Source organism: Amphiura filiformis, chromosome 17 (assembly GCF_039555335.1).
Source record: "Amphiura filiformis chromosome 17, Afil_fr2py, whole genome shotgun sequence".
Lineage (NCBI taxonomy): Eukaryota > Metazoa > Echinodermata > Ophiuroidea > Amphilepidida > Amphiuridae > Amphiura > Amphiura filiformis.
The window spans coordinates 45,233,218-45,253,274 of NC_092644.1; the positions used below are offsets into that span (position 1 = coordinate 45,233,218).

Here is a 20,057-nt window from a genome sequence, read left to right on the forward strand (position 1 = left end):
ATTAAAAGCAGCTTGGGCAAAGTTTATACGCATGCGCACATTCACTATACGGCCCATGGCGGCCATATTGAAGGAAAACGGACGGGTTTGGACTACGCTGGTCATTTTCATCAAAATTTAACAGCTATTTGGAAGCGTCTGTGCATGTTTTGTAAATCTGTACGTTCTTCATAGAACCAGGTATATTGTGATGTAATTTGTGGGTTAAGGTTTGCCATGAATACATTTTTTTACACCTGTTAATATTACCGTTTTTGTCCGAAATGAGAAAGGTTGTCGAATTCTATGCCCTTGCACTTGCATTTCTCTGACAGTGACAGTAAAGTGTAAGCTTATAATATTATATACATGTAAATATGGAGGTGTCGTGATGAAGCTCAAACTACTGCTTCGGGCCATAGTATATGTATGTCCAAACCTGGGAAGTGTCAGGTTTGCTAAATCCATTAGCATTATCAGAATACAGAAACATTGTCGTTGTCGTTGTAAAATGCCGCGTGCCGGCCCATCGGTTGTTCTGACCACCATGCATGCATTGGCATGGGACAGCCACACGCATATCCAAGGTTGCCAAAACTTTTAGCCCAAGTTGCGGGTATTAGCCGTGAAATGTCGCCCAAATAGCCAAAAAATCACCGAAAATTTTAAGTCGATTTAGGGGGTTCTACACCCCCGTTTTATTTTGAAATTTTTGGAAAATGCTGAAATAAATTTAAAAAAAAAAAAAAACTGAAAAAAAAAAGTGGAAGAAAAATTTAAAATCGATTTGAGGGTTCTACACCCATCTTGGAATTTTAGGGAAAAGCTGAAATAAATTATAAAAACTAACAAAAAAGGAAAAAAGTTTTAAAAAAGAAATTAAAAAACGGCTCGGCCTCGGGGGGGGGTAAATTATAAAAAAACTAACAAAAACTGATTTTTTGTTATCTAGGCCTACTTTAAAAGAAAAATTTATATATTTGTGAATTTTTGTGGAATTTGTGGAAATATTGAAAGAAAGCACGCCCTTTTGTGATATTTTGGGGAAATAATGAAAAACTAACAAACATTTTCAAAAATTAAAGCAGGGTTCGCAGGTTTTTGCCGCAGGTGGAAAAACCGCGGTTTTAACCGTGGTTTTTTCCGCTTTCCAAAAACAGTTTTTGCTAGTTTTTGCCAACAAAAATGGCAAAAACTAAAAAAGTGATAAATAGTTCACTTTTTTCATCTCAAAACAAGTTATTAAGTTATAAAAATAATTTTCAGAGTGTAACAAAGCCATAACATACAGAATTTCATCTGATCAAGACCAGTCAAAACTTATGTTTTCTGGCGTTTCATCAACCATCGGTTGACTTCATCAGCAGTGTTGCTATTTTGAAGTACTGTGTGATATTGAACCAGTAACTCTAAATGTTAGACCAGCATCAACCCCTGTGTCAAAGTTCTTAAATGCACTTCAAAATAGCAACACTGCTGATGAATTCAACCGATGGTTGATGAAACGTCCAGAAAATGTAAGTTTGGAGTGGTCTTAAGGGCTGGGGTATGAACGTTTGGACAGTAGGGGAGATTGGGGTTAGTTGGAACGCGGGGTAAGTTGAAACATTGTATTTTTTTCTGACACAAACAATTAATTTGGTAAAATACTGGCACCTAGTAATAGGTATTAGTAAGGGTCATCCACCAAATTAGCAACAGCACTGATGCCCCACCAGTGTTGGCTTGGGAAAGGAATATCTGTTTTTTGACTTACTGACTAATTTTTATACCCCTCAGAAATGATGCGTTATCTCCATGTTGTTTGAAGATTCAGGAGATTATTTTTTGAGTATCATAAGCACTAGTAGTGAGTCCCAGAATAATGTTAAATAAAAGTTTTATTGTATTTCTTATTTTGTGTAATGAAGTTTGAAATGTAAAAATAGGCATCGGGGTTAGTTGAAACTTTTGAGGTGGGGTTAGTTGACACGTGAAAATCGCATAGAAAAATATGGTTAAAAATTTGACTTTTTAAAATTTGTAACATGTTTACCATTTCTTCAATATTGCTTTAATATGGTTAAAAAGCAATAATACAAGCAAAAAGTGCACACAGAAAGTACATTTTATAATATTTTAGGCTTCTCATATTTTGGTCCATGGTGACACTCGTCACCTTGTGTCCAAAGTATTGACCCGCACTCCCACATATTTATTTATTCATTTTTTCACACTGATTGTATGTTAAAGGGAAGCAGGGTTCGCAGGTTTTTGCCACAGGTGGAAAAAACCATGGTTTTAACTGCATGTTTTAACCGCTTAGCAAAAAACAGTTTTTGCCGGCAAATATGGCAAAAACTAAAAAAGTGATTTAAAGTTCCGATTTTTTTTTTTTATTCTAATTATTACATTCAAAAATTAATTTCCATTTACTGAAATGTGGTATATCACATTCAAAATATTTTCATTTTAAGGACTTGATGAGACAAAAAATAAGTTGAATGATTCATTAAAAGATATATGTTTACTGTTTATTAGCTTTCTGTGCACTTGTTAACATTTGAGTGACTATAAATGAGTTTTTGCCAGTTTTTGCCATTTTTGCCGGTTTAAACCAGGCAAAAACTGGCAAAACAGGTTTTTGCCAGTTATTGCCACTTTGTCGGCAAAAACAGGTTTTTGCCGGCAAAAACCGAACCCTGAAGGGAAGTATAACCCTAACAACACAATAATAATTATTCTGAAATTTTTACAAGCTGTGTTTCAACTAACCCCACCCTATGTTTCAACTTACCCCAGGGGTGGGGTTAGTTGAAACACTTTTTTTCAAATTTTCAAATTGGATTATATGAATAATCATAAGCAGGTCCAATAAAGTTTAAGGCTGTATTTGTAGCATGTATGTATATGTTTATACTGATATGGTTAGTGTTTCTTGAAAGTAATCGGTTTATGCGTTAAAAAAGACGATTTTGTGAAAAATGTTTCAACTAACCCCAATCCAAGGGTGAAAATAAGAGAGCTTGAACCAGGGGCCACTTCGGCAGAAAAAAGTGGCCCCTGGTTCACCAAGATTGGAAGAAACCAGGGGTTATTTCCAATTACCAAGGGGTCAATAAAAATAAAGATATGCTGATAATGCTGGATTGGTTAAATACGCACTATTTGGTTTAAAATTTGATATTTTTGGTTCACTATCAAGGGGGCAAGTTTTGTGAGAAAAGTGTCCCCTGGTCAACTACAAATGAGATGGAACCAGGGGCCATTGCAGAGTTTCTGGGGGTCAAACGGCTCCTGTCTCCCGCTTAATTTCACCCTTGCCCCAATCTCCCCTATTTATTGTGGGACATTAGAGCACATCAGACATATCGAATTGTATTCTGAATACGAAGAATGTCATTCTGATATCAAATAATTTTGATTTTTGAAATTAGCAATTTAATACACATTTTATGGCAAATCATTAAAATTGATATTTTGATATTTAACAGTACTTGAAGTAAACTTTATAAATCTGATGATTTATACTTAAAGTGTATGTAGGTGGGATGAAAAGCCGACGATCAATTGAAAATTTTGACCTTTAGTATTGAAGATATGGATTTTTTTCCCAAAACACACAAAAAAATTGGTCTTTTGGGAAAAAAATCCATATCTTCAATATGAAATGTCAAAATTTTCAATTGACCGTCGGCTTTTCCTCCCTGCTACATACACTTTAAGAATATGTCATTAGATTTATATAATTTACTTCGAGGACCGTTATATATCAAAAATTTGACAAATATCAATTTTTTATCATTTGTCATAAAATTTAATATTATATTGTGATTTTCAAAAATGAAAATTATTTGATATCAGAAAGACATGCTTCAGATTCAGAATGCAATCGATAGGTCTGAGGCAAGGTCTTAGCCAGCCATGCGTCCACCAGTCTTTAAGATGGCCTAATCTAATTTTAGACGGGTGGATTTAATGGATTTTACAGATGTGATAGCTCTAAAACAGATGATTTTAAGGTTGTATGAACTTGAGACTAATTCAGAGTGACATGTAAAGGCCAAATCAGGACATATTTGACCCTAGTGACCCTTCCATGGATATAGACAAGTTGTTTTATATTTGAGGGTCAAATTTTGGTATCTGCTTGGACGGGTGGTTTCTGATTTCTGGCTAAGACTCTGGTCTGAGGTGCTCTCATGTCCCACAAAAAATACTGTCGAAACGCAATAAACGCTCATTTTAGATCCCTTAACCAGATGAAATCCTACAGACCTGATGGAATTTATTCAAGGATGTAACAAAGCCGGATTTTATAATTATAAGTACCGTAACATATTAAGAAATTTAAGGCATGGGTTTTCAATTTTTTATTGCTCTCTAGTGCATTTAACTGAAATGTGGCATATCAAATTCAAAACTTTTTCATTTTAATTAAGGACTTGATGAGACAAAAAATATGTGGAATGATTCATTTTAAGATGTGTATTACTATTTATCAGCTTTCTGTGTTACTTTTTAATACTTGAATGACTTTACATGGGTTTTTGCCATTTTTGCTGGTTTAAACCAGGCAAAAACTGGCAAAAACAGGTTTTTGCCGGCAAAAACCGAACCCTGAATTAAAGAAAAAGATAAACTGCAAGGAAAATAAATTTCATTTGATTTTAGGGAAAGGCTAACTTTTTAGACCTTTTTGGTCTTCCAGCCTTTTCCTCCATATGTACATGTACCGTGTTTGTATATATTATTTTTTATGTAATGTCTTTGATTATTTTATGGAAATAAATATGTATGAATGAATAAAGAGTTGACTTTTGACAGGGTTCTGCACTACCTTCTTAATTTTGGGGAAATGCTGAAACAAATTATAAACAAACTACCGTAACAAAAACTATTTAAAAAAATGCTAAATATTTTTAATCAAACCCAAAACGGTCGGGTCCGACTGTCCGTGGATAATGACTGGTACTTATTTTTTGACTTGTTCGGCATGATTTGTACAGTTTGTCTTCGCTTTTGATCATCATGCCGTTTCAAAAGAAAATGTGCGGTAGGTGTTTGCACATTTTTATTTCAAAAGAACTGACAATGGAAAAAAACAAAAACTTATGTTGAAGTAGAAACTTGGCACCGTCCCCGCAGCGCTGACACTAAGAAGCTACTTTTACGTGCTTAAGACGACTTAAAAGTCGTCTTAATTGTTACAAACATGCTGAGGTCATGGTTGTGTCCTAAAAGTATACACACATGTGGAACCCTTGTTGTGAGGTTACATAATGTTGTGTGGAAAATTTTAATTGAAAAAGGACCACTCCTGGGCACACCTGTTATGAGGATGTTACAAGTAGTCTACCATGTCACATGTTTATATGTCTGGAGTAGGACCACTCTTTGGGTGGGTCTGTTTACTTTTTGAAGTTTATACTAGAGGGTTGGACATGTGACTCGTTATGTCTGGAGTGGGACATGTAGACAGAGTGGTACTACATGTACTACTAGGCAATAAAATCACCAAGTATGGTACAAAAAACATCGTGCAATTTTTTTTTTTTTAGATCAACCATGAATGATCCTATCATTTAGGTCTAGGTCCAGGACACTCCAAAACCAAAAAATAAATAACTTAAAAAAAAAAAAATTAAGTATAATCCCCTCAGAAATGGTGTCTCCTGTAGTGTAAAATGTGTAGAAACCCTCTGGCTTGACCCCCACCAGGGGCCCTTAAGCGGACCCCCGGCCGTATGACACAAGAGCTCCACTCGCTACACTTGTTACGCTTTGCCAATTTTCAGACTCAAAAAATTCACATCAGATTCAAAAAATTTGGTATTCAGAAGGGCTCTCAGATGAGTCTGAAACCCTGGAGCTCCAGGGCTCTGCCCCTGGATCCCGCCAGGGCCCTTAAGTGGGCCCCTGGACCCCAGCTGTAGTCATAAGCGCTTCGCTCGCTCCGCTCGCAAGTGTCCCTATTTCTAGTTTTTAAAAGTTACAGGTATGCCATTGCCTCTTCTTTGCACGGTTGTTTTTGTGATAGGTGCTATGGTACTACTTGTTGACTCTGCATAAATTGCATAAAATCTATTTCAGGCAGAAACTAACAATTGATTTTCAAGATTCAAAATCATTTTCTAGGTAAACAGACCCTGCTCTTTCAATCTGCAATACTTTTAGTGACAACAAGGTGATCTACTTTATCAGGCTCTCAATTGACGTTAAACTGAATTTTTTTAATGTTCATCATCACTAACTAATCTATCGTCGATCTAAGACCGAGTGTCCATTCATGTACTGTCCACCAGAGCTCTGTTAATGTTATAATATTTTGCAGATTTCCTTTTACAAATTAAGGGTACTGGTAACCGTCCATCGTGTATTATTGTGCACAAGCTCCTAGATGCACACACTTGACTAAAGGTTGGACTAAATCAATGTATCTAAAATTAAAAGAAAATGATCCTAAGGAAAATTAATCATCAATTGTTTCATTTATTTATTTTTGTCAACAGGTGGAGTATTAGAAGAAGTGAACCATGTCTGGTTTTGAAGAGGTTGGAATAGCCGGTAGTGATCACCTGAGAGAGGCATTGACTAACTGCACTGATCCACAGCAAGCCATAGAAGATTTTCAAGCTGAAAATGGGATTCTATTACCAACACTACAGCATGCTTTACCCTTGCTAGATCTACATAATATCAGGCGTCTAGAGTTTCACCAGTCCATTATGGAAGAGCTCAACGAAAGACTGATAAAAAGAACAGCTGAGCTAGCAGGAAGCGACGACAAGAAACGCTACAAGAAGATCGAAGATCTGCTCTCAAAATGTTTCCCGTTAATAAGGAACAAAGTTGTCCAACCAGTGGTGATGTCAGTTATGAAGTGCTTGCCAAAAGTACCAGAAAAGTACTTGTCTGTTCTTGTAGAAGATAGAGAGCTTTATGAAGTTGCAGCACCGGAAGTGAAGCGGCAGATCTGGGAACAGAATCCTTCTTTGTTTGGTGATGAAGTGTCTCCGCTGTTGTCAGAATACATCAAAAACAAAGAAGCTGTCTTGTTTGGTAATGACAGGGTGAACTCGCACATGTTCTTTTCAGTCCCACCAAAAACACGTCGTCAGGGAGACGTGGTGCAGAGACTGACACAGATGGTTGGGAAGAGCATCAAGTTGTACGACATGGTACTGCAGTTTCTCAGAACTCTCTTTCTTAGGACTAGGAATGTTCATTACTGTACTCTGAGAGCAGAGTTGCTCATGTCTCTGCATGATGTGGAGACAAATGAAATAGTTAATGAGGATCCTTGTCACAAGTTCACATGGTGCCTGGATGCTTGCATCAGGGAGAGGTTTATTGATGAGAAAAGATCAAGAGAACTGCAAGGGTTCTTGGATGGAGTAAAACGTGGACAGGAGCAAGTTTTAGGGTAGGTGTACTAGGGTATTGATATGTAGCATGATCTGATTCACTCGGACCAAAGTTGGTTATTAATTTTTAATCAATGTTGAAATCGGCAGGGAATTGGTATTTTTTGCTTCCATCAATTTCGTTATTGGCAACTTTCTTCTGATTTGATCAGATCTTGTCACACATTGCTCAATTTGTACCGGTTTCAGCCAGGATGTGATAACCAGTTTGGAGCATTTTTGGAGAAAGTCCCTGCTCATTATCATCACTGCATAGTTTCATTTGATCATCATAAATCGGGGGAGGAAACAAATGAAGTCATGACAACAAGAATAGAAAAGTCAAATTCAAGGGCAATATGGTAGGATGAATTCCCAGGCATGAGAATTTTCAGGTTAAAACCTGAATTCAGGTTTTTTTGTTGTCCAAATTTAAATGCAATTTCATTTATTTTTAACCCTTTAAGTATTTTGGGCCATTTTCATGCTACTTTACAATGTTCCAATTTTTTTTAGAATAGTTCATTCTCATGCCTGATTACTGCATCACTTGTGTGCATAAGTAGTACTATTTTAGGGTGGCAGATTTTGTCACTGTCAGCCATCATGGATGCATGAATAAACCAAGTTTTCTCTTTGTTTGTTGACAAAGATTCGACATTGGAGTCTAAATTTTGGTGATATGCATATAGCCAAAGAAAAATGAAACTACAACAATGCTAGTACTGAGAAGCTCAAACATAATTGTGTTCATAGTGAAACTTTCAAATAGTTACATTTTGGCAGCTACAACATTGTGTTTTTTATAAATTTCAAAACATTCAAGAAGCAAAACTTTTCAAAAGTGTTGTCTCCATGCATGTAATTCATATCACATTTTTCTTCATGTCACTTACAATGGCAAAACATTTGATCCTATTTTACAGGGACCTGTCTATGATCTTATGTGATCCATACGCAGTGCATACCGCAGGTCTTAGTACCATCAAACTTCTGGTGCATCTTGTCAGCCAAGAGAAACTACCAAGAGTAAGTCTTGTTGAGCTAAAGTAAGTGATTACTGTCAGTGTAACAATTTGAGTGAACAAGGTGAAGTAAATTATATTTAAAAATTCTTAAACATTTGAGATTGTTCCTGCAATCCTTTTGGTTCTTGACCATGTGATATGACACAATTATAAACATGATTCAACATGTGCATACTCATTATGTGAACCAATCGGAGGTGCATAGCATCAACGGGACTGATTGATTTTTAAGACCTAGGTAATTCCTTGTAAAATGTAGGGTTTCATTTGCTTAAAATTTGGCATACTTAAATACTTATAAGTGATATTTTTAATTGAAGTGTTTAAAAATGGCGTAAAACAACTTGGCTTTGCCTCATTGTTTTACTTAAAATAATGATGTCGCCTGTGTTATATGGTCATTTTCACGGTAAAGGGTGTAACTTTTGATTTTTAGGGTCAACATTTCAAACCACTTAAATATGTTTCTGTTTACTGAAATCATGCATAGAAACAACTTAAATTCCAGTAAAATAATGTTTCAAGGCTTAAACCTTTTGATTTCTAATAAAAATTTGACATTTGCATAACATTTTGGTTAAAATCTAAGAAAAAATGTATTTTACATAACCTCAGAAAATTTTGACATGAAAGCTGGAATACATGTGAAATTCCATTCCAAAGTAAGTCAACAGATATAAGTTAAATTTTATACCATGTTTTGCTATGTTTGTAATTGCAGTTTTGAAAATTTTAACATCAAGTGTCATTTACAATGGAAATTTCCAAACCTTAAACATATTTTTTAAGTTTTAATTGGGTTCCTAAAATAATTTGAATGTCTAACTTCATGTACAAATACTCAGGATTGAGTTTTAAGGCGTGCAGTGCGATTCTGCACGCGCCTTGCGCCTGAAAATACGCCGAGGGGTGCGATTTTTCGCACACCTAAAAAAAAATAAAAAAAAATAAATTTTTTTTTTTTTTTTTAAGTTTTATTTTTATTTAGAATGTCCCTGAACTTAAAAATGTCCCTGGAAATATTTTTAATTTTTTTTTTTAAACTTGAAAAAAAAATTACAAAAGATTAAAAAATTATAAATTCATGTTCAAAATAGGCAAATTTGTAATTGATGTTCACATTACAACCTATTTATGAAGTAAAGAAGCATATAAAACAAATGCATTTTAAAATCATTCATAGATTATTATGTGAACATAATTTACAAATTTGCCTATTTTAAACAAGAATTTATAATTTTTTAAATCTTTTTGTAATTTTTTTTTTTTAATTAAAAAAAATTCCATGGACATTCTAAAGTTCCTGGGACATTCTAGGGACATTCTAAATCCAAAAAAAAAACTAATTAAAAAAAAAAAAATTACAAATGACACTAGCAATAAGTCCAAAGTCCAGGGACATCTATGCAGTATACACCATTCATTACCCCAGAGCTTTTACCATGGCCATTAAAAAAAAGTACATGTATGTTGTCACAATTGCTAAGTTTTAGCTGAAAATGAAATCATAGTCATGTATACCAGTTTTGAAAAAAGCACACCTTGGTTTATTTAGGTGTGCGATTTGCAGCACACCTAAAAGCACACCTCGGGTTATCCAGGCGTGCGATTTACAGCACACCTGTCATATTGCAAAACTCAATGCCTGAATACTACTTGATGAAAGGAACCTCCCAGCCAAGTTTCACAGAAATTGGAGTTATTTTTTAGAATTGGCAATTCAAGCGATTTGTGTTTCGGAGGCTTCAGTTAACAACACAGGTGATCATAAAAGTAAAATATTTAGCTAACTACTACAAGTTGACATAAAAAATAGGTAAAAATATCACAATTACCAATTTTCATGCTTTGCTTCTAAGTATTGAATTTCAGTTGTGACAAAATTAAATTATCACAGCAAGTCATTTTTTTGTTTCGGAGGCTTCATGTTAACAATTGTTAAACATTGCAGAAGTAGTTGTTTTGAATACAACAGTGTTGGGATCATCTAAGCTGTTATTTTCTTGTGTGTATTGAATCAATGATTCTATGCGGCAGATATTGTAGATTTATCACACATTAATTTTTTCACCCATTTGTTAAGTATGGTGTTTTTTGCATGTGAAGCCTCCGAAACAGGCTTTTTAAGGTATCAATATATTTTTCAAACATTAACCATAATGTCAATTTTTTTTTAAATTTATGACATTCTGCACATATCAAGTAATAATTACAATGCAGATATCAGTATGAAACACACCAATTTAGATATGCATAGATGATAATTAAGTTTATTGTTGTTTCGGAGGCTTCATTTGTTTCGGAGGCTTCAGTTGTTAACGGAAAGTTTGTATTGGGTCCCATTTTCAAACGGTGATATATATCTCCACGATTTAAAAACATGTGACTTGAGGATCTACTTTGCTACATTTTGATAAATAGATTGGATGAGCTCTTTTATTTATATTTGCACAAGCTTGCTGAACAGTTTGTTTCGGAGGCTTCAAAAAGTTAACGGAAAAACGGCTATTTGAAGTCAAGATTTTATAAAAATTTTAAAAGCTTGCAAATCGGCTAATTTTTGTTACCCATTTCAAGTTAAGATAACAACTGTTATGAATCAAGAAGAAGTGAAGAAATAACCAAGAATTATGAACCAAAGCTACACCCACAAAGTTTGTTAACAATTGTTAACGGAAAATGAAGCCTCGAAACGACAAATATTGAAGTCCGGTTCTCAAAAATACAGGGCCGTTCACAATTAAATCTAATGTGGCAGTGTTTACTGAACATATGACTGTACTTTCAGGATAAGAAAAATTATCCATGAACTAACTGAAGAAAACACAGGGTTTTACAAAAATGTTACTGTTTTTTATAGTTTTTCAAAATGGCAATATTAAGTACATTTAAGCCTGCTAAAACTGAACGCAGTAACTCCCAAAGCTGATTATGCTACCCAAGGTAGCTGCTAACTAGATGACTTATGCGGCCAAAAATCATGGAATTCAGTGGCTTTATTAGAACACTACGGTTTAAAATGTTAAAAATCCAAAGTTACACCCTTTACCGTGAAAATGACCATATGAGACAATAGATGCAGGACAGCGGCTACAAACAATACCTTTATTCTCTAATTATAATAAAGGAAATGCTTGTCATTGTGTTTGGGAACAGCATTTCAGACTTATGGTACCGTACAAAAATGTATGTAAAATTTTAATGAATTTAAAAAATAAAAGTCATGATAGATTCTATATGTTTATTATCAGAGTTTGTAGTTCATCACAAAGTAATTGTAATTGTGAGAATTAACTTTGATTTACTCAACTCCATTCAGTTCACAGATTCTTGCCCAAATTGTAGTTATAGTACTTGGCATAGTAAGGAAAATCATGAGTTCGACAACAATAAGCTTACAAATACAATTGATATTTCTTGTTACTTTGTATATATTTGTAGAAAACATTTGATCTTTTATGAAATCAAATGTTGTTTGATCTCAATATATTAAATATCTTAAAACATAATAGATTGTGTTATTTTTCCTCCAATGTTTATAGGACAGTCAAGTTTTGATGCTACTTCTCAGAATGCTGACACTGGGCTTGGGAGCATGGGATATGATTGACAAACAACAATTCAGAGAACCAAAGTTGGTGAGTATTTTGAGATAAATAGGACAAGGTGGAAATTTGATATGGTGGAGAAAGCCTTCCAATATATGTTATCCCTATCTCTAGCAAATCCCAGACAATCCTGTACCCTGGGTGTTTCCACTGGAACAACGTGGGGCAGGGTAACAAACATTAAGATTTATATGTTCACAGCTTGTCACTTCTTCTTCTTGCTGCTGAGCAGCCAGTCTCGTGTGGAAACATCAACTTCAGAGAGTCCCTTGGCTCAATTTGGGGTCAATGAAGGTGACAAGCTTTGATGATGTGGTCTGCCGTCTGCTCTTCCTTTCCGCACTCACAAAGTGGGCTTTGGGTGAGGCCCCATCTATGCATACATCTAGATGCATACTGGACCTACTCCTGTTCGCAGGTGGTTGAGTTTCACCCATGCATGGCGTGGCAAATCCGAGCCAGGGCTTGTCACAATAATTATTAATAGAAACTTGTACTGGAGTGGTCACTGAGAATTGCATTGTTACACTTATATTTGGATAAGCTGCATGTCATGTGACACAATCTGGTCCATGGAGACCAACGGATGCATTTTTGAAAATTTTTGGCCTGCATGGATTAGATCGTGTCACATAATTCGTCGGTCGCAACACATAGTGGCGTACGTGAAGGACAAAATACGTCTCCGAGCAAAACGTTTTTGAAGGATATGCTACCAGTAACGGAGTCGATACTCCTCCACTGTTATCTCTCAGTGGCCCGATTCCATTTGAAATTAAAGTTAAAGGTTCAAACTATTAAACTGTATCTTAAATAGTTAACAAGGAATAACTATTATAGGATATTAGCTAGCTCTAAACCTATACGCCACTATGTGAAACGGAAAATTTGGAAAATGGCTATACGCCACTATGTGTTGCGACCAACGATATGTAGTGTGAAATGGTGTGGTACATCTGCTCATATGCATGGCGGTCTTCATTCTTTCTCAGTGGTAAGACTAATTTTTGTCTGTTTTTCAGGAAAATGACCTTATACTGAAATTCATTCCATCCTTGATGTCACTCCTGGTTGATGACAATATGCGCATCATCAACAGGCGTCTCAACGAGAACAACCTGGAAAACGAAGCATTCCAGCAATCTTGCCCAAATTCATCAAGAAAGATCGCATCGCAGCAACTCTGGTCCTGTACTACGTCCTACACGCGACCAAAATGCGCAACAGAGAGGCGCTGTGTCGCATCCTACCCAACATTGTAAGGACTGAAAGTAATTTGTCATACGATGACATCTTTCTGCATCCATTCCCATCCCAGCTTGTGCCCATGGTGGAGGATTTTACACAAGAACAGTTTTGTGAGGCATTGTTTGACCGGTTTCTTTTGGTGCATCTTGGTTCACAAGAGAATGTGACAAGACATACGTTGAAGCTGCTGGAGCATGTTTTCCCAAAGCTGCCATCTGAAAGACTGACCAAACTTCAGGGGATACTAGAACCAAAACCTGGGGTGAGTGTTGCTATCATACATCCACTATCAAATCATTGGCCCTATGATTTTCCCTCTCATTTCCCCATGACTCTGAAAGGAGTAAGTGGTGGCCAAAGAAAAAGGCAAAGAGCCAGAAGTAGCTATGTCCATAATTACATGTTACTCATTTCGGCAACAAATGGACGGTTAATTTTGCCCTCTATAAAATATAATGTAAGTCACTTTGGGGGTATGTATACATGGTCACTTGCGTCTAACTAACCATGCTAACTGTTTAAGTGACCATGCATACACCCCAAAGTCACTAGCATTTATTATGGAGAGCAGAATTAACCATCCATTTGTTGCCGAAATGAGTAACATGTAATTGTGGACATAGCTACTTCTGGCTCTAATCCAGTTTTTACAACGACAATATATTGTACTATTGCCAAAATCCATTTGAAGTCACTGTTTGCATTTTAATTTAGATTTTATTCTGTGATTTTGTGCAGGCAGTGTATTTTTGTAAAAGAATAAGGGCTCATTTTTTTCGTTTCTGTTTTTGTATTTTTACAGCACAGTCAAGATGTTCGTGAACTCTACACAGCCATCATGGACAAGATCAACTCATACACACCAAGTCCAAAGACCCCTGCAGCAGAGCCTATTGACTCCCCGCTCATAAGTGTCCCCACGCCTGCGCCATTATGACAAGTTTTGTCAGCTATTCATAGTTACCAGGTGTCAAATATGTTTTCATTTTTGCTATGTACATGAACAGTCAGCATTACTTTGAAGCGGAACCTGTTGCCTACCCTTTCAACAGTGTCTCTACACCATCATTCTAGCAGGCTTCGGGAGTGACAAATTTGCTAATGATCAAAGGCCAGAAGTGATTGTACAAAGCACACCATTGTTCAATCGTGGCTAGCAACTGCCACTACAGAGTTACCTTTGAAGTAAGCTTGTAGCATTTTTGACAATGGGGTAGGCTATCGACTTATGCTTGTTATATCAGCTATCGTAAACGTAAAATTTTCACAAACGCAACATGTTTTGCAACTGCTTAGGCCATCTTAATTAAATCCTGTGTCTCAAAGCTGCCGCGCGCGTTAGTAAAATCGTGCACATAGTCGTCTTTGAAAATCAAGAAATTCATTTTTTTATCTCTCTTTATTTATTTTTTAAACAAAAAGGCAAAAATAAAACTCAAAATTCGTATTTGATTTCAAGTTTTTGATTTGTTCGCAAACTTTGGACACAAAAAGAGAAGAATAATAGTTTGTAACAGTGACATTTTTGTCTGTTATTCCAACATTGGATATTATTTGCACAAAATGCTTGTCCGAAATCCTGTACTGACACATCAAAATTAAAATTTAAAAAAATACAGTAAAAAACACAGCATTCCGCATTAGGTTTTGACACAGGATTTAATTAAGATGGCCTTATACATTTTTCACTCGGGTGTGGCAGTGACATCAGTGAATATTTCATTGGGTGCAGCCTCAAATCAATAGCATTCACTTAAAGCGCTGGTGTACACACACACATACATGTTTGACGCTGCATTGATGCGCGAGCGAAACAGCTGCTTTAACACGTTGACATCACTGCCACATCAGGGTGAAAATTAGTATATGATGCAGGCATAATTAGTCTCATGTAATAGATGTGTTTGAACCTGTTGTTTGTAACATGTACGTTTTGTGGGAGTTGGTCACAATTGTTTTCAATTTTGAATGGTGATTTGCATGTGTGGGTTTCCTACAGGTTCTCATTAACCCATAATGCAGTACTTGGCCTTATATAGTCCATCAACTTAGAAGTGCAAAGTAAATAGGCTTCAGAAACTGGAGGTACGAGAATAATTATTTCAGTGCAATGCCTGCGAAATGCTTCTTTGGCGGGCCAACTGCTGCACGATTTGTACTAACTTGCCGAGCGCACCACGCTCTTTATGTGTCATGTTTTTTAACACGCAGTGCATGTGATGCAAAGCATCAACCCCCGATGCCACAGATTTGGTTTGTACTTCTAGGTTGAAGCAGTATATATGGGTTACTATCAGGGCTCAAATTTTTAATTTTTAGGGTACCCATTTTCAAGGTCACTGGGCAAAGACAAAGAAGGGCACCAAGGCCAACAAATGTTGAAGAATGCCTTGGACGTTAACAAAGATATGAGGCACCAAGGCCAAAACTGAAAAAGGGCAGGCAATGGCCTTGGTGGCCTCCCTGAAATTCAAGCCCTGGTAGTGTCATGATTAAAGTCACTAAATCATAGCAACAATTTGTCAGCATCATTAAAGCCAGTGAATGACATCTTTATTTTTGGAACAAATATTATTACATCAGAGAACAGTAAATGCAGCGTATATAACGAAGGAAACCTATTGTAAAAGCACTACCTACCTACCTACACTAGGAAGCCAGATTCAATTTCAAAAATATTGGCATACTTTTTATGCATCTTGTCTCCTAGTTTGTAAGTGCTAAGGGGGCGCGAGTGTACTCTGCCTGAAGACTTGCACAGTTTACTTGTTCTGAAGAGTAATATAACCAAATTTATGGATAGGACTGTGACTGTGAATTTATCTTCCTTGCGAGGTGAATACATATACATTGCTGGTAATTTTTAATATTTATAGCGAAAATTGTTTTTTTGTTTGTCAAGTATTAAATATTAGGTTAAAAACTGTATTACATTTACTTATGTGCTAGAAATTGAACAATGCACTTTGTGCCAGGATCTTAGCAAGGATTTGAAAAGTGCCAGTCATTTTCACCAAAATGCCTTTCCAAAATTTGACCCTGAAAATAAAAACCAGACCTCTGCCCATTCCAAGGATTCAGTCAGAACAAATATTTATTGCTAGAGCCTTGATTTATTCATCTGGTATTGTTTTGGTTCACAGAACTTATTCAAGCATTATTTTTAGAATTTAGCATTTGTCAGAGGTATTAAGTTTGCCTATCCCAGGAGCATTTCATGAGTGCAATTGATTTGTGACATTTTTTTTCTTCCTATAGACCTTTAAGTTAAAGGAAATGTACCAAATTTGTGCAAATGTCATGTTGCAGAAACTATGTCGGATTTGATTGGGGTATTGGTACATGTATTTCAAAATTATTTTACCTCAGCCAGTAGGTTTGTATATGTTAAGAATTTCAACTGCTATCAATAACCTTCTAATGGTTTGTATTGCATTGCCTTCATTTAAGTGCCAATGGATTTTAAATGTAGTCAGTTCCAACAGAAAAGACAAGTCCTACCTGTAAGCAATGTGTAAGTGTATAACTAAGTAATGTAAATCAGCATTCACATTTATGCAGCAATCCCTTCAAAAATCTTTGTATGAAGTGACAGCCATTATACGCTGGGCAATTACATACTGAGGGAAATAGCTTGGAAATAACATTTCTGGGGCGCAAAGAATCTTAAGTAGACTGGAGTGATAATTACCTACCGTGGTGACTATTTTATGTTGGCACATTCAATTTCATTATGTGTTCTTGGTCCTTGTTTCTCTAAAATACTCATTGAGAAGAGTTATCGCTGGAGGGAAATACCAGTTATTGCAATGTAAGAGAGGACCCATTGCTTATTGCTCTATAGACCTTTTTCTGATGACGTCACCTAATCGATATTGGGGTCTCAGATGTAAACAAACAACACGTGCATTGCCCACATGTCCTGCGTATATTTTCTCCTCTGTTTTGTCATCTTTCACATTAGCTATCATAAAATATTTTTTAAAGGGAGCTGTATATACTGGTTACCTTTCTTTCAGATTGTTTTGATAACACAAAATACAAAAGACACGGAAAAACCGCCATGCTATTTGAAAATTAAAATTTGTTTTGTTTCACATTTTTGTTTACTTTTTACACCATGATGAACAAAAGCAGCGTACTGCGAGCTGGCAATTCAGCGCGGGGCGCCTAGCGTGGCGCAAAGTTGATCGTGCGCGCCGGTGCGGCATTTGCGTTTGGGTGCTGATGACTCAAATGCTGGACCCCAATATCGATTGATTGGTGACGTCTGAGAAAAAGGTCTATATACAACAGTGTACTGTCGGAATATTGATGTTAAATGGTAATTTGCTTCACCCAAGGTGGAAGGTTAAGACAATGCCAGACATAAAAATGTAAAATTAATGATGCATTTCTAAGAAATAATATATGAAAGAAATTAATTTCTCAGGTATGCATCCTTTATTGTACAATGATTTAATCCTTGCATATATTATATTGACCATTACTGTCTATATTGATGGCTCAGTGGCACAAAGACATGGCCATTAGCTACTGTATGTATAATTTCCTGTGGTATACTGTGCTTGCCTTGTGTAATTAAGAGTGTTTGTACTATGCATGAGGGAACTTAACGTTTTTCACAGGATATCGTAAATACAGCTGTGAGGGATATATGTCTTTGTGGCACTGAGCAATCTAACCTACTAGATGAAACTTATACAAGCTGTCTGTAATGTGTAATGAGATGTATCACAAACCAAGACCTGTATGGTACAATGGTAAGATCAAACCTAAAGAATGCACTGGTTTAAGTGTCTTTAAGGTTAGCAACTACTAGTATCTTAAACTGTTGCGATTTGGTAGTTCACAGCATCTTGCGAATAGTAGTGAACTTTGGCAAAAATTGCATTGATCATATCATAGCAAGCGTGTAGAACAATTCAAATATCACAGAATACTTTTGTAGGTCCTGTGGTTCTTGAGTTATGTTGTAAAGAGGGCTGAAATAACACTTATAAAACGTACATAACTCATTAATAACAATAAATCAAGCACATTTTCAAAGTATATGATTTGTAGATGAACTTTTGCAAAACAGCAAAGTGTTATTTTTCAATATTGATTTAAATAATGAAATTTTTTTTGGCTGCTTCGACCAATAATACGTCATGTACCCTTAACCAAATAGATTCTGGCGTCCTTTTCTTTCTTTTCATTACTACAATCTACATGCAGACATGTGTCAGTCTCTCCCAAGTATCAAAATGTATGCTAATGTCTTGAATATAGGCCAGCTTTAGAACAAATATTAACAAAAATACCTGGTTACTCAATATTATTGTAACTGAAAACTACTATATATTATGTATTATAGTTTTTGTAAGAAATAAATCTATTATGTATATTGCAAGTGGTATGTCAGCTAGTCATTCTTTGTTAAGGATGTTGTGTAAAACAGGGGTGTGGGAATTCAGATTAAAATCTGAAGTCAGATTTTTTTATCTTGATTTAAAAATTATCTCTTTTTCTTCACTTCTTCTGTACAAAAGTATAGGAGGTTTCCAAATTTCAGACTTTTTCAGATTTTTTCATCTGTGGTCACTCACACCCCTGGTAAAAACATATGATATACAGTAAGCAAAAGAATTAAGGTAGCAGTTGTGTTCACCCCTGTATATCCTAAGACAAATGTGTCAACATTAAAACAAGCAGCCGATGCCTGTACCCTTAAGCTCTGATTTAAGACCTTATTTGTTGGAATTGGTTGAGAATTAAAGAAACAGTACTTTTGTGATCTAATCAATGAAAGCACAAAGCTAGTTTTTCGTGCTAATCAATAACAGCACAGCGCTAGTTCTCTTGTTTGCGAACGCATTGTGTACAAATCAATAGGGCATGCAATGTGGCAAACTGCCAACTTTTAAATTTGAATCTTTCTTAAACAATTTCAACGAATGAGGTCTTAAATTCGAGCTAAAAGATGCAGCTATTGGCTGTTGGTTCCAATTATGACATATCTGCCTTTGTTTAGGATATACAAGGGGTGAACGTAACTGGTGGTACCTTAATTATTTGGCTTACTGTATGTATCCTTCACATGTCCAAATAAGGTTCTCAAAATTAAAGCCATATTGTAACATTTCCGTAAGAAGTAGATTTGCTTTTACACCAAAGTGGTCCTCCAAGGGACTAACTTTTGGCTTTTGCATACTTGTGGGTTTTTTTTAACATCCTTTGAATGAGTAGGAATTTAAGATAGGTTGCACAGCATTCTACTTCCATTAGGAAAAGAGAGCATTGAGTGTTGATATAGCTGACCCTTAATTGGTAAATATGTTGATGACTGTGGATACTAAAAATCCACACTTTATAAATGGTTTAATTAACAGGAAGCCATCATTTTGTTCTATCCTGTTTTTTTATGTTAATTTAATACTTTGGCTAGAGGGGCGATGTGGGTCAACATGTTGTTTATTGGTGAAAAGGAGACTAGCTGATTTTACAGAAATAAAGTGCTGGGGCTTAGCAAACATGCATTCATAGTTCATTGAATAGAAAATAAGGAATAAAAATTAATTTTGAGCATTCCAGTTGAATAACACACATGATTTGTGTGGGAGCTTTGAGACAAACAATTGGCCTTAGTGGCAGTGGTGTCAGGAGATGTTAGCATTCAGATTGTTGACTCAGTGCAGCAAATTAGAACAGTTTCATTTATATGTTCTTCAGAGACTTGGAAGTTTTCAGTGATTTTGTGATGATAATCATGAAATAGCTCATGATAATCATGAAATAGCTCACAGGCAATATAGACTGGTTCTATT

General features: G+C 35.7%; 1 protein-coding gene across 1 annotated transcript; it reads left to right on the forward strand.

Moving 5' to 3' along the window:
- Positions 1-31: 31 nt before the first annotated feature.
- On the forward strand, positions 32-14,847 carry LOC140137867 (negative elongation factor B-like). The gene is given in 7 exon segments (XM_072159669.1): positions 32-180; positions 6,471-7,384; positions 8,291-8,393; positions 11,935-12,030; positions 13,023-13,122; positions 13,125-13,510; positions 14,051-14,847. Coding segments are annotated over 6 exon segments (1,710 nt in total). The 5' UTR covers positions 32-180; positions 6,471-6,494; the 3' UTR covers positions 14,186-14,847.
- Positions 14,848-20,057: the final 5,210 nt, after the last annotated feature.